We start from the raw sequence: 12,752 nt of genomic DNA on the forward strand, positions 1-12,752 counted from the left end.
TATCTCAGGGGTCGGCCATTTGCCACTTGCTGTCGACTAAAGATGACATCAATGTTGGTCAGGCAATGACAGCTCACCTGAAACTGTGATTGGTCGTTACCTGAGCAACTGTGATGTCATTTTCACTCAACAGCAAGTGGCAAAATGGCCAACTTCTGATATTGTTAAAAACTGCTGGATTTTGCGGCTTAACTCAGTCTACTAACGCAATATTAACCAGAACACTGTATTTAGATTAGTGGAGCTGCATAGAACGTATTATTTATACTTATTTTTATGTATACTTTAACTTAAAATTACAATAAGCACATTGATAAATAAATACCTGTGTGACAAGTTATTATCTTTGTAAAGGGAATATTGATGATTGTCTATTCAAGCGCAGTCATAATTAAGGAATCATCTGGTGAGAAATTGACAATGTCATCACAGTTTAAAAAAAGCCTCACAAGTTTAAAAAAAAAAAAAAAAAAAAAAAAAACATGATTGCCAGCTTGCACTGCATACATTACAGTGTCTTGTGTTAAAATAACACATCACAGAGAAGCCAGTAGAGAGATGATGAGAGAAAGGTGTGCCAGCGGAAGGCAGTCTGCAATATCACAGGAACTTGACATTCACTTAGCCTACTGCAAGGTGGCACTTTGGAATCTGACATCTTGAAATAGTCACAGCTGCAGTGGCTTGATGAAAATGATGAATTGTGAGGGATGCTTTCCAGATTCTCTAGCTTTAAAAATGACCCTCACACCAAGTTTCTTCGCAAATGACATGATCAGCTAGGCTGGCTGGAGATCCAGAGGCACTTTCGAGTGATGGGCACTAAAAGACTATATCAAAGGCATAAGGTAAGCAGAGCTGCATTTTTGTAGGGGCTTGCGTGTACTTTGTAGTTAAACAGTTTCAATATATATGTTTTAGGGGTGAATATGTGCAACCACCCCTCGTGCAGCCCCGGTCGTCATGGCAACGAAATCTGTACTTGTCAGCTGTATGAAGTCTAGGCGGGGGCTGGCTCACTTGCATGAGACAAATATGCTGAGACAGGGTGTGTGCAAAAAAAAAAAAAAAAAACTACGCCTGGTATCTTTAGACAAAAGCAATGCACAAAACAAGACAACTCGGAAATGTAAAAAAATAAAATAAAAAATACAAAATGTAGATTTACCTTGGCCATGGCTTCCGCTATGGAATCCACCATGCCCCCGACCATGCCAACTTCACTGGCAGCCTCATTCAGCGTCACCATGATGTCATCCACCGCCTCCTTCATTAACTGGGCGGCCTCGGCGATGGCGTCGTGTGTGTGGGATGCCTGGGAGTTGTCATGACCATGAACAATCACACACAAGCAACAAAAACAAAGATGGTCTGTGGTTTCTGTATTTATATTTTGTTCATCTGGGGAGAACAGTCAGTTCCGATAATGCATTCTGTTCTAGCAGGATATAATGTCAGATTGTAGCGGTATTTTAACCTAAACCCATCAACTACTTGTTGGTAGATAACCACCACCGAAGATCTAACCTTGCGATTTCCTCCTCCCTCCTTGGCCGCGTACAGCATCTGCAGGGCGGACTCAGCGAGGGTCTTGGTCTGGTCCAGGAAGGTCATCTGCTGCTGGTGGTCCTTCAGCTTGGATGCCACACCCACTGCTGCCCTGATCAGTGGGTCAAAGTAGCCGGCCAGCTGGCTCACCTGAGGCCAAAACTCACATCAATTGTGTGTCGAGCTTGGTTAACAGATTTTTATTTTTTTTTAATTGATGATCCAAGAGGACTTTATGGACAGAAAATCGATAACATTCTTATGGCAACACCGCAAAACACAAAGCATCCAATCAGATTGATCTGATACCAGCTTTGTACTCCTTGCAGCCACTAGGGGGCAAACCTGCACAGCATCCAGGGATAGTTGCTTTGGTGTTTATGTATTATGACAAGGCTTTCGAGCATTTATTTATTCATATTGAGTCATGAAATAAAACTAACGCACTGTGAGAAAAAAATGCTCAAAATGGGCCAGTGCTTTGCATATTTATTGAAATCATGTTCTAGTATGTTCCTTTCTATGTGATTAGTGAGGCAAAATAAATGACTGGCCTCAAAGCTGTTTGAGTATATATTTACAGCACACTAGTAGGATACTGAATAAATGGTCAAACAGCTTTCCATCAATCCCTATGAATCCCTGTCTTATTAGAGTGGTTTTGGCAATTTTAGTGTCAGGTACAGTACACGGACACAATTTTGTCATATGATAGTCCCTCAGATTTGACTTACTTTATATATAAATATTTGAATCATCAATAAAATGTAAGAGAACAAAGTATCCTCTAAACATTCATGCAGGAGCTGCTGTAGGCCACAGCTCACACGCAGACACTCACACAGACTTCCCAATGCCACATACATGTATGTAATAAGATATCTGCAATTATTTTTGTTTAATTATGTTTAGGTTTGTATGTTCGAAGTTTTTTTGAAAGGAGTTTGAATAAAAATGTGTTTTTATATGATCTCTCTTTATCACATTTTTTACTTGGTTCACATTTGCAGCATTTAAGTAAAGTCATTAGTGCGTTGCCCTATATACACCGTACCTTGTGTCCTAGTTGGGAAGCTTCGCCTCTGGCAGCATTGGAAACAGGGTCGATTAAGTGGCCAATTTCCTGCACGGAGGACGTCAGCTGCTCTTGCAGGGCCTAAAAAAAAAAAAGAAAAAAAAGAAAAAGAGGAAATGAAAGTACATTTGTTCCTGTGTGGCCTTTGATGGAAGCGGTGGAATTGCATTCAAAGTGCTTCATCTGGAACCTTGATATATGTGCCCTCAAACTGAAATCTTGTCATGATTGATGTGATCGAATGAAGCCATCATTTGACAAGGATAAGACAAGGATAAGTATAAAACAAAAAAAGAGAAATATTTTGAAGCCTTTCATAACGGTTCTTTACCTCCAGAGAGATGTCGTCCCTGCTGGGTAAGTTCTGGCTGACCGCAGCCAAAGAGGCCTGCTCAATGTCCCGGATACATTTATTGATGTTATCAATGGACGAGTCGCACTCCCGCTGGCCAGGGGCCTTGTCCCTGAGAAGCAAATGGTCCGGAGAGAGAGCAATATAATGGATGGGGGAGCAAGGTTGGAAGATGATAAACAGGCGGTGAAGAGGAGAGAGTTTGAAAAAGAGAGATGGGGAAGGAGGAAGGGGACAACAACAACACAAGAAGGGGAAAGAAACAAATTAGTTTCAGGACACAGCAAGTGTATATTGGCTAATAATGGCATGTTAAACTACTGATGAATAAAGCCATTTAGTGTTGGCTCACTATTTGGAAAGTGCAATCTACTCCCACAGTTAATAATTATAAATTTCATAGTGGTAACCACTACTCCACGACCTATAACAATTATAAAGTGAACAATTCGTAGTTAAGCAGTTGGAGTAGAGTAAATGTGGGCCCTTTCGATGTTATGAAAAAATTGTCGAAAAAAAAGCAAACATATTGCCTTATACGTTGTACAGTGTACACTGTGCTGTGAATATTTGTTACAACCTTAATATAGTAATAAAACTAAACTAGATTAGTTAGTAAGATCAACCAAACAAACCGGATGGCCGTGATGAGACTCTTGATGGAGTCGGAGACGGTGCGTGAGTGACCAGCCAGGACAGACCAAGTGGGCGGGTCTTTGGGGTTGATAACCAATGAGCGGGCAGTCTTGAGCAGGTAGGTGGAGCTGTCAAGCATGGAGCGTGCTGATTGGATGATGGGTTCCTGAGCTGTAGAACCCTGCAGGGAAACAAGTTGGTGGAAGACTATAGACACACAACATAATTTTTTTTTTTTTTTAATCGAAATACACAAAAAGCAGCTGTCTTTAACTGACCTCATGGCTGATCTGAGCCGGTATGCTGGCAAATTCCGGGTTGGACGCAAATATTGTCAGGTTTTCCACCGCTTCAATGAGTGGAGCCGTGGCTACTCGACACTTGTTCCTGTTTTCGTCCGAGAAATCTCCATCCAGAGCCTAAAGGAGAAAACAACGTCAGGAAAGCATCACGAACAAGCTCGCTGACCAAAAGAAATTTGAAACAATTTTGACATGAGCTACTATTAATCAATTGAGTCTGTAATTCAAAACTGGCTACGATTTGCCTAAAGGTACACACCTTAATGGTTTTGACCAGGTTGGCGGTGCTGTTGGCCACCTCCTTAGCCGACTGGACAAAGTGCCTCTTGGCGACTGGGTTGGTCGTCTTGGAGGAGGCCAGTCGGCAGGCGTTGCACAGCGCAGACGTGTGCTTTGCAACAATGGTGGCTGCTGAGAGCACCTGCAATATTAGGGAGAGGGGGGAAAAAAAAGGCCCAAATGATTCACAGTCCATTAACGGTCACTGCAACATTTCCTCAAAGTATCCGTGATTATAATATCTCGTATTAGCCCTCCAAGCATGCAACACAATTTTCAACCATTTGCAGTCATTTTATAGTGCAAACATAAAACCTGGGAAACAATATAAACGTGTTAGTGGTTTTTATTTTAAATCTGCATTTACCTGGGAGGCGCTACTCTCCGGGTCCACAAGATTCTGACAGGCCGTCTGAATGGCCTGGTTGGCTTTAGCAAACTGGATCGGGTCCACCAATCCCTGGTGACCTGCGTGACTGTTGGGATCGGACACGCCCACCAAGTAGGATGCCTAATGCAAAACAAATAATAATAATACTAATAATAATCTTGGGTGTGTAGCAACGATATAGGGACATATAAAAAAAACTTTGGTTTAAAAAAAAAAGAAAAAAAAAAAGAAAAAAAAAAAAGAAAAATCATCCTACATGAATAAAAGACATTCGGGGATTTTTTTTTTTTACATACCTGTCCAGCAGCTTCAGTGAGCCCACACAAGGCCTTGGACGCCAATCTCACACAGTCTCCAAATGACATCACATCTCCCGTCTTGCAGTTCTGGGAAATTCCCGCCATTGATTCTCCCAAGACCTGAACAGACCACCAGGAATAAAACAGAGCGGAGTAACGGACTGTTAGAGATGAAGGATGTTTTAACTCCCAGCTGGTGGACCTGGAAGGACTACCTTGGAATTTTCCATGACACTCTCGATGCAGTCAAAGTAGGAGAGGTCATTGACGGGTTCATTGGGGTTGTCCAGCATTCCTCGAACAGCCTGGAAGAATTGAGTCAACTTCTTTTACACACAGATAAAACATTATTATTCCACCTTTGCCTTTTAGACAAAATATAAGTACAGAACAATAATCCCTGACAGTGTCGAGCTAAAATTTGCTTCACAGAGGGCCAAGTCCTCAAACCTGTTGCTTCCTGGGAACCATAATAATTAAAAATGAGTGTGGTTCACCTCGAGCTCTCTCAGGGCGTTATCACACTCCTTCTGGCCAGGCGCTTGCTGAGTGCACAGCGTGATCAGCTGGTTGATGCTGTCGGTCACAGCTCTGAAACGAGGAACCGGAAAAGACATCTCAAGCAGTGATTCTCAGGCTTTTTACGCCAAGTGCCACCTCGAAAAATCTCCTAAGTGCTACCATATTGTGAGTAATTATTCACCAAAACACAAAAAAAGTAAATTTCATTGTTATATATTATTGTTCACCACTGTAACATTGCAGACGGTGTGATAATTAACACTGTGCTCGTAAAAGGAAAAAAAACTTAAATAAGGATTCAATTATAATGAACTGCATATAAAAGTTAAAATAAAAAAATGCCAATATTTGGAAATAAACCGTTCCAAAAGATAAATGCAAGGGAACTGTTTGTAATTGTACTGGATTTAAAAAACAAAACAAAAAACACAAGATAATTCAAGAAGATTAAATTCAGTAATTCCACTAGAGGGAGCCATTTTGGTATGTGGGCTACACTTTGAAAATCAAGGCTTTGAAGTGAAGGACACTTGAACAAAAACACAAATCGGAACCACTGACGGTGTTACCTTGCAGCAGCTCCTAGCAAGTTCTTGGCGTTGGCTGCACCGGGATCCACTGACAGACTCTTGGCGGCCAGCAACAGCTTGCTGGAGGCCATGGAGATGTTCTTCAGGTTACTGATCACCTGCACTTGGTCGTCCCTCTTCTGAGATGACAAGCCACATGACAAAACAAACAACATCACATGAAGGTTACTTTAAAAACTAGAAAAAAAAATAATTATGTAGATGAACGCACAATTAGAACATAACGTAGTTGAGATTTTTAATAGGGATCTTGGCAAATAACATTTACTCCGGCTTCATTTCACATTCCAAAAACCTACATTAGGTTAATTGAAGATTCTTAGGTGTTAATATTTGTCAATGTGAACAGTTGTTTGTTCATATGCGATTGGCTGGTGTCCAGATTAGGATGTGTGCCCAAAGTCAGCTGCGACGAGCTCCAGCTCACCCACGACACTAATGAGGACAAGTGCTCGAGAAAATGGATGGATGGAAACGATAATTTATGGGAATGGGTGGGTGATTGGGCTGCCAATACTGCTGTGCCTCGCTTCATAAAACGTGGCAACAACAAAAATACAAGCCGTGCCATATGGCTGGTCGTGACAGGCTCCATTTTTATTATGATATTGACACAAATGTGTAGAATCACTAGGAAAATGGAGGATCTATTTTGTAAAAAAAAAAAAAAAATTATAAAAAAAAAAAATTAAAAAAAAAAAAGTATGAAAGGTGGGTTTTGTATGTATGCACACATTCAACATAGAAATTAACATCTTGTGTTGTGAAATGTGCTCCAGGTGGCCTTGGTGGGCTTATTTTTGTAAAATCCGGATGGTTTTGACATAGAAAATATGAAAATTGAAAAATGGGGGGTAGAAAAAAAACTGGCAAAATAAGATGCACACTTTGCATTTTGAAGGACGACTCAGGAATCATCATGGCAGCACACAATATGCTACTTCGCTGGCTTCTCCAACTTCAACTAAAACTGACAGTGTCTCGTTTCTTCACAATCATTTAGTGTATTATGTGAAAAGTTTAGGCGAAGCGAGACGGACCTGAGTGTGCCCTGCCATCTCGATGCCGGCGTCCAGAAACTCGTCAAAGTCGTCGCTGAACTTCCCCGACGCCACCGCCAGCTGGCTGCTGGAGCCCCTGGAGGCGTGAACCACCTCGCCCGCAGACTGGTTCAGGTCGGCCGCCGTCTGGTTGAGCTCGCTCTGCGCCTCCTGAAAGGTCTTGGAGGCTGGCGGGATCTAAAAAGCAGAGGAAGGCTTACAACACTGCTGTATTTTTCACAGACTTTATTAACTCCCTGAGCTTATGAAGCAGAATTTTTATGCAAGGCAGGTTTTGTTCAACCCACGCTTTCAATGAGGAGCTTCTTGCTGGCCTCTCCGATGCTCTTGAGAGCCATGTCCACGTCCTTCTGACCAGGCAGACAGTTGACGCAGTTGTTCAATGAATGCGACACGGCCTTGGCCACCTGCAGGTTCAAGGAAGTGAAGACCACCGGAACGTTTACAACAATCACAAGCTTGATGATTTATAATTCAAGCAACATCAACCTTTGTGGTTATCGCGACCTACAGTTTTAATTGAGTTGGGAAAATGAGATGGTAAGGCATAAATCATTTAGGATGTTTTGCTTATACAATATGCCACCCGCTTAATTACGACGCTTTGCCTTGCATAATATGACAGATGTTGAGCTACTTGCTTCCCTCTCCTGCATGTAAATATTTACCTGAAAGACTTTCTTATGAGGCAATTGCAGGTTAAAGGAAGTCTCACTAACTTTTTTTTTTTTTTTAGGAAACTTTGAATCAATTTAAGACCTCTCAAAGATTAGGAATGGTCGATACTGTCTTAATATTACATTACAATGTTTCACATTTCTATGAAATTTATTTGAATATTTTGTAAAAATGAATTATTGTTGGTGCTTTCGCTCATTCCAGTCGCCTTAAAGATGCAAATCACTGCATTGCAAATGTGTACAAAGAAAAATAAAACAAATGTAGAAACATTGGGTGGTGTCTGAGGGAATTTTATCATTTTAAAACCTTTGAATGGTGGATTAAGAATTATGAGGAATAATCAAAGTCTTATTTTGAGGAAATAATGAATGGGGACCCACAAACACCATATTTTACAGTACATGCAGTACATCACGACATTTCTGTAAAGATCATAACTTTGTCAAAGAGTAAGAAATTAATTTAACACTATGTTTATTTTGGAAGGTGTAAAGTTGAACTCTGCAGTCATACTGAGGGATGTTTACAATATTTTGGTTTTGTTATTAACTGCATGAGCATAATTATTGTCCTATTTTAGTTTACTTTGTGCGAGTACCAATACCAGGACTTATATTTCAAGGTATCGGTACTTATGAAGCCTCTTGTGGCTGTTTTACAATCAGGAACTAGAAATGCGCATCCCTATATTTTAGTATTTTATACAGTTCAGGATGTGACAAGGCACCTTATGATTAGTGTGTGTATTTTGTGAAGATGGAAAATCATCTGCACAAGAGTTGAGTTGACGCCTTCTTAAAATAATTGTCTAAGTCTTTTTTTTTTCCCTTTCTTTTTTTTTTGCAGAAAAAAAAATAAAAATCATCATGAAGAGATGATTCAGGAAAAAAAAAAAAAAAAAAAAAATGCTGTCAGATCTCACCTGGGCCAACCTCTGCTGGCTCTCAGCATCTCCGGGGCAGATAAGCGCCTCCTTGGCCTCGTGGACGAGAAGCGCTGAGCCCTCCATGACGTCGCGGGCCGACTCTAGCATGGCGGCGGCGGCTTTGGGATCGGTGGTGGAGGAGGCGACTCCGCGGGCTGCCTGGGCCAGCGTCTTTAAGGCTTGCGCCGTCTCCCTGGCTGCTATGCCTACCGCACACAAGTTACAATTTTATTTCAGGTTCATAATCGCATAAATAATGCGCAGTTGATACACAGAACCAACCTGTGTAATGCTCATTGCCTTGTGCAGCACAGGTTAGTAGCTGTGCCATGGAGGACCCAACTGACTTGGAGGTGCTGCCCAACTCCTGAGCGCACTTCTCCAACTGGAGGGCCGTTCAAGAAAATACAATCTGAGATTAAAAACTTGCAATTTTAGAAAATTGCAATTTGTTATTTGAATGCGTAAAGCGGCATTTTCTTACGGATTCTCCCGGCAGCGGTTTCAGCTGCGCATTGCTAGCAGCCAGCCTTGCGTCCTGCAGCTCACTTTTCAGCGTCTGGATGGCCGTCAGTGCAGAGTCGATCTCCATGGGGCCACAAGCTTCATGAGCCTAGAAAAAAAATGACATCAACCAAGGTGTATGTAGCCTAGCTTAAAAGTGCAGTACTTTAGTAGCGTTTTATTAAAGGATTATGGTTATAGATTGTGGTACAACACAAATGTATAATTCATTATAAGACTTCAAAACTAAACCACAATTATTATTCTCTGTCTGCTATACAGCTCATGTTTGGTTTTCAGCTTGTGAGGTCACTTGTTGCTAGGCAGACTTCAGCAGCTGAGCAAATGAACTCAAAACAGCACTACAAAAAATTATGAGACACGCCGATTCATATGCAGTACTTTCACAATTGAACTACTGCTCAGTATTAAACACAAAATACAAATGAAAGTTTGTCTGCTACCTTCTGTGCGGCTGTCCTCAGCTCGGCCAGGCAAGTGGCCAGGTTCTTGGCACACTGACCCAGTTGCATGGCTGCAGCCTGATCCGTCACCGTGGGAACCGATGACTTTGCAGAGGTCACCATCTTACTACCGGGCTGTGTAGAGCAAGGAACAGAAATAGATCTATTTTTGAAACTGCTTTGTTCAGCAAAACTCCGTACAGGGCGGCTATGATAAACGGTATTTTCTCAAACAATGGGTTGTCCCAAAAAGACACTGTGCCCTAATTAGTTGCCGGGTTGGTCATTCACTTATCACATAAACATCTCTCAGACAGACGCCTTCATTGTACTTTTACCCAATTTCTTAGAGGGTATCGCTCACATATGGACAAAAAAAATACTGATCCAATTTGTACTCTGTTGCTAAGAAAAACAGCAGCCCCTATATAAGCATGTAAACAGCCTTAGATGTGAAGACCATGTCTTAAATGATTAGTATCCAATCCACAACCCCTGGCTACCAATTGCAGAAATAGAGCATTTGAGTCAATCAACTATCAGTTAAAAAAATAGGTTGTAGGTCCATTATAAAAATGTCCCAACATGGAACAATCTCTATTTATACTTTCTTCAGCCTCATTCCCAAAGTAGTCGTGCCAATTCTGGGGCATCAAGTTACAACATTCATTTGCCATAAGAACATGTGTGCAAGTGTGAGTGCGCGCGTGTCATGTGTTGCACCTGGAGGAAGTTCTGGCTGGCAATAATGAGGGAAAGTTGTGCGCTGATGTCGTCCGGCTTGGCCTGACTGCTGCGCACCCCCTGGACCAGCTGAGGGATGTGGTCAGCCACCACCTGAATAACACACGAAAAAAAATAACAATCACTGGTTAATTATAGTGCTGTCACTATTGAATACTTTTAGATTACATTTACATTTTAATTTTGCATTAAAGTGTATTACGAAAGCATTTTTTTTAATGATTACTGTTTATTAACCAGTGATTGGTGTTTATTAGGTACTTCACATTCGTACAGTGATTAAAAAAGGGGGATTGATGTTAACAGTTCGGGCATTGTTTTCCAAAGTAAAAACAGAGATGTTTGCAAATGTCTTATTTTGAGTAAACACAGAAGATAATCAGTCTTCTTTCATGAAGGACTACAGAAATCAGTGAACAAGTACTGTTGATATGCTGAAATCAGAGGATTGTGACAATTTTAAATAATAATAATAATAAAAAAAATGGCTCCAAAAGATTACTTGATTATTAAAATAGTTGTCGATTAATTTGATAATAGATTGATTGTCTATTAATCTTGATAGCTCTCGTTAATTGTGAATTGTCAACTTGTCACAATCGTATCAATACAGCGGGAAATATATTTTTGTGCTTAGCACCATCAGGCCTGACTTGAGTGCTGCAAAAGTCATCAAAACAGGAAGTTCATCAAGATTTAAGTAATGTTGATGTGCAGTGTTGTTTAGCATTTATCGCATTTTGGGACTATAAGTTGTACTTTTTTATTATTATTTTTTTTTTTTTTAGTTTGGCTGATCCTGCGACTTATACTCAAGTGTGACTTGTGTATGAAAATTTGAGCTTGGATTGGCATCCAAAATCTCTTTTTTCCTTATTTTGTTGACGGCAGTGAACGAGACCTCACAGTCTCTCATGGCACAAATGTGCTGTGGCGCAATGTTTGCGAATCACTGCCCTACTGCATTTAATAAACAACCCAATCATGCTCACCTTGCAGCTCTGAACCAACTGCTGGTGAGCGGCTGTGTTCTTGTTGGAGGCGGCAGCATTCTGAGCGGCGGCGATAATTTGCGTGGCAGCGGCCGCACCTTGCTTGGCAGCATTCTGGAGCACAAAACACACACACACACACCAAATCACATAACGTCCAAAGCATCTGAGCTGACATCAATTTAGAAGAATGTGAGATAAATGGTACATTTCCGAGTGGGCATTTAAGAAAGCCAAAAAAAAAAAAAAAAAAAAAAAAAAAAAGAAGAGATCATTTCCGGTTTTGAATCTAATCATCTCCACCCTCATGTCCCCCAATCTGCTCCCCACGCACCTCCAGTCTATTGATCAGCTTCTTCTTGATAGCGTTCTGAGCCGCAGCGTTGGTGGCCACTCGCAGACCCTCAGCAGCCTCCCTCAGCCGCTGCTGCTGATCTTCGTTCTCGGGATAGGCCGCAGCACCCTGAGGGCAATTACACACACGACCATAGATATGTCAGAACACAGAATCTACCCAAAAGTAGTGTAAGTGAAATTCCTGTATAAAAAAAGATATTTTCTCTATTGTTTGTGTAGCAGTGGTCACATCTGAGTCCAATTCATTGTTTTTTTTTTGGTCTCGCTTATTGGATTATGACACTAACTCAATTTTTGGGAACGGCTAAATGGGCCAATTGTTGATCCTACAAAGACATTTTGGACAAATGCTTTTCAACATTCTAATTCATCTGGGGAAAAAATGGCTTTGGCTAATCGGAACATGCGACACCGATTCGAATCCCTTGCGGCTCTTTCCTGCATGTCATTCCCTCTCTCTCCCACTTCCTGTCTCTTCTTTCGCTCTTCTGTCCATTAAAAAGCCAAAAAGCCAAAAGGTAATAATACTTAAAAGAACCGATGTGGCCCAGGGCTATACTTTGCCCATCCTAGTTCTTATCAAACAACAAAAAAAAAAAGAGAAAAACTGAATATCATGTCCATACTCGAAAAGTAGCTAAATTTGCTTTGGGTAAACTTAATTTCAGACCAATCAAGTTTATTGCCACCGTATGCCAGACACCGATTAAATAGAACAGGTCATATGCATAATTATCAAAATTCCAGATACGGCGTGCGTGAGCGAGCCAACGCTAACAAGCTTTTCAAGTCCCAAGCAGTGTTTGTTACGGCAATTTAACATGAAGAAACCGGGGAGAAGACCAAACAATGAGCGGTGTCCAGAAGTCTTAATATCTTATCAGTTCATCAGTCGCCATGGCAACGGTGCCCGGGTGAGGTATGATGGCATGATAAGATATGTGTGAAGGGGCAACTGGCGGTAAATTAGGGCTTAATTGAAAGTAAATAGATGGAAGGGCGTCTTCATTGTCATGGTGGAAAGTGGGGA

General features: G+C 41.2%; 1 protein-coding gene across 2 annotated transcripts in view; it reads right to left on the bottom strand.

Moving 5' to 3' along the window:
- The window catches only part of tln2a (talin 2a), a 75,124-nt gene that overhangs the window by 15,284 nt on the left and 47,088 nt on the right, over positions 1 to 12,752 (bottom strand). For both annotated transcript variants that reach the window (XM_077519850.1, XM_077519851.1), the window contains 21 exons: positions 11,700 to 11,828; positions 11,366 to 11,479; positions 10,353 to 10,466; positions 9,630 to 9,764; positions 9,146 to 9,274; positions 8,944 to 9,046; positions 8,659 to 8,867; positions 7,343 to 7,462; positions 7,035 to 7,232; positions 5,974 to 6,113; positions 5,380 to 5,473; positions 5,098 to 5,187; positions 4,880 to 5,002; positions 4,560 to 4,703; positions 4,173 to 4,334; positions 3,890 to 4,030; positions 3,611 to 3,792; positions 2,955 to 3,087; positions 2,603 to 2,704; positions 1,528 to 1,698; positions 1,169 to 1,315 (listed from right to left, as the gene is read on the bottom strand). In XM_077519850.1, the coding sequence (XP_077375976.1) occupies positions 1,169 to 1,315; positions 1,528 to 1,698; positions 2,603 to 2,704; positions 2,955 to 3,087; positions 3,611 to 3,792; positions 3,890 to 4,030; positions 4,173 to 4,334; positions 4,560 to 4,703; positions 4,880 to 5,002; positions 5,098 to 5,187; positions 5,380 to 5,473; positions 5,974 to 6,113; positions 7,035 to 7,232; positions 7,343 to 7,462; positions 8,659 to 8,867; positions 8,944 to 9,046; positions 9,146 to 9,274; positions 9,630 to 9,764; positions 10,353 to 10,466; positions 11,366 to 11,479; positions 11,700 to 11,828 (2,880 nt within the window). The remainder of the gene's footprint in view (positions 1 to 1,168; positions 1,316 to 1,527; positions 1,699 to 2,602; positions 2,705 to 2,954; positions 3,088 to 3,610; positions 3,793 to 3,889; positions 4,031 to 4,172; positions 4,335 to 4,559; positions 4,704 to 4,879; positions 5,003 to 5,097; positions 5,188 to 5,379; positions 5,474 to 5,973; positions 6,114 to 7,034; positions 7,233 to 7,342; positions 7,463 to 8,658; positions 8,868 to 8,943; positions 9,047 to 9,145; positions 9,275 to 9,629; positions 9,765 to 10,352; positions 10,467 to 11,365; positions 11,480 to 11,699; positions 11,829 to 12,752) is intronic.

The sequence above is a fragment of the Festucalex cinctus genome, chromosome 4, assembly GCF_051991245.1.
Source record: "Festucalex cinctus isolate MCC-2025b chromosome 4, RoL_Fcin_1.0, whole genome shotgun sequence".
Lineage (NCBI taxonomy): Eukaryota > Metazoa > Chordata > Actinopteri > Syngnathiformes > Syngnathidae > Festucalex > Festucalex cinctus.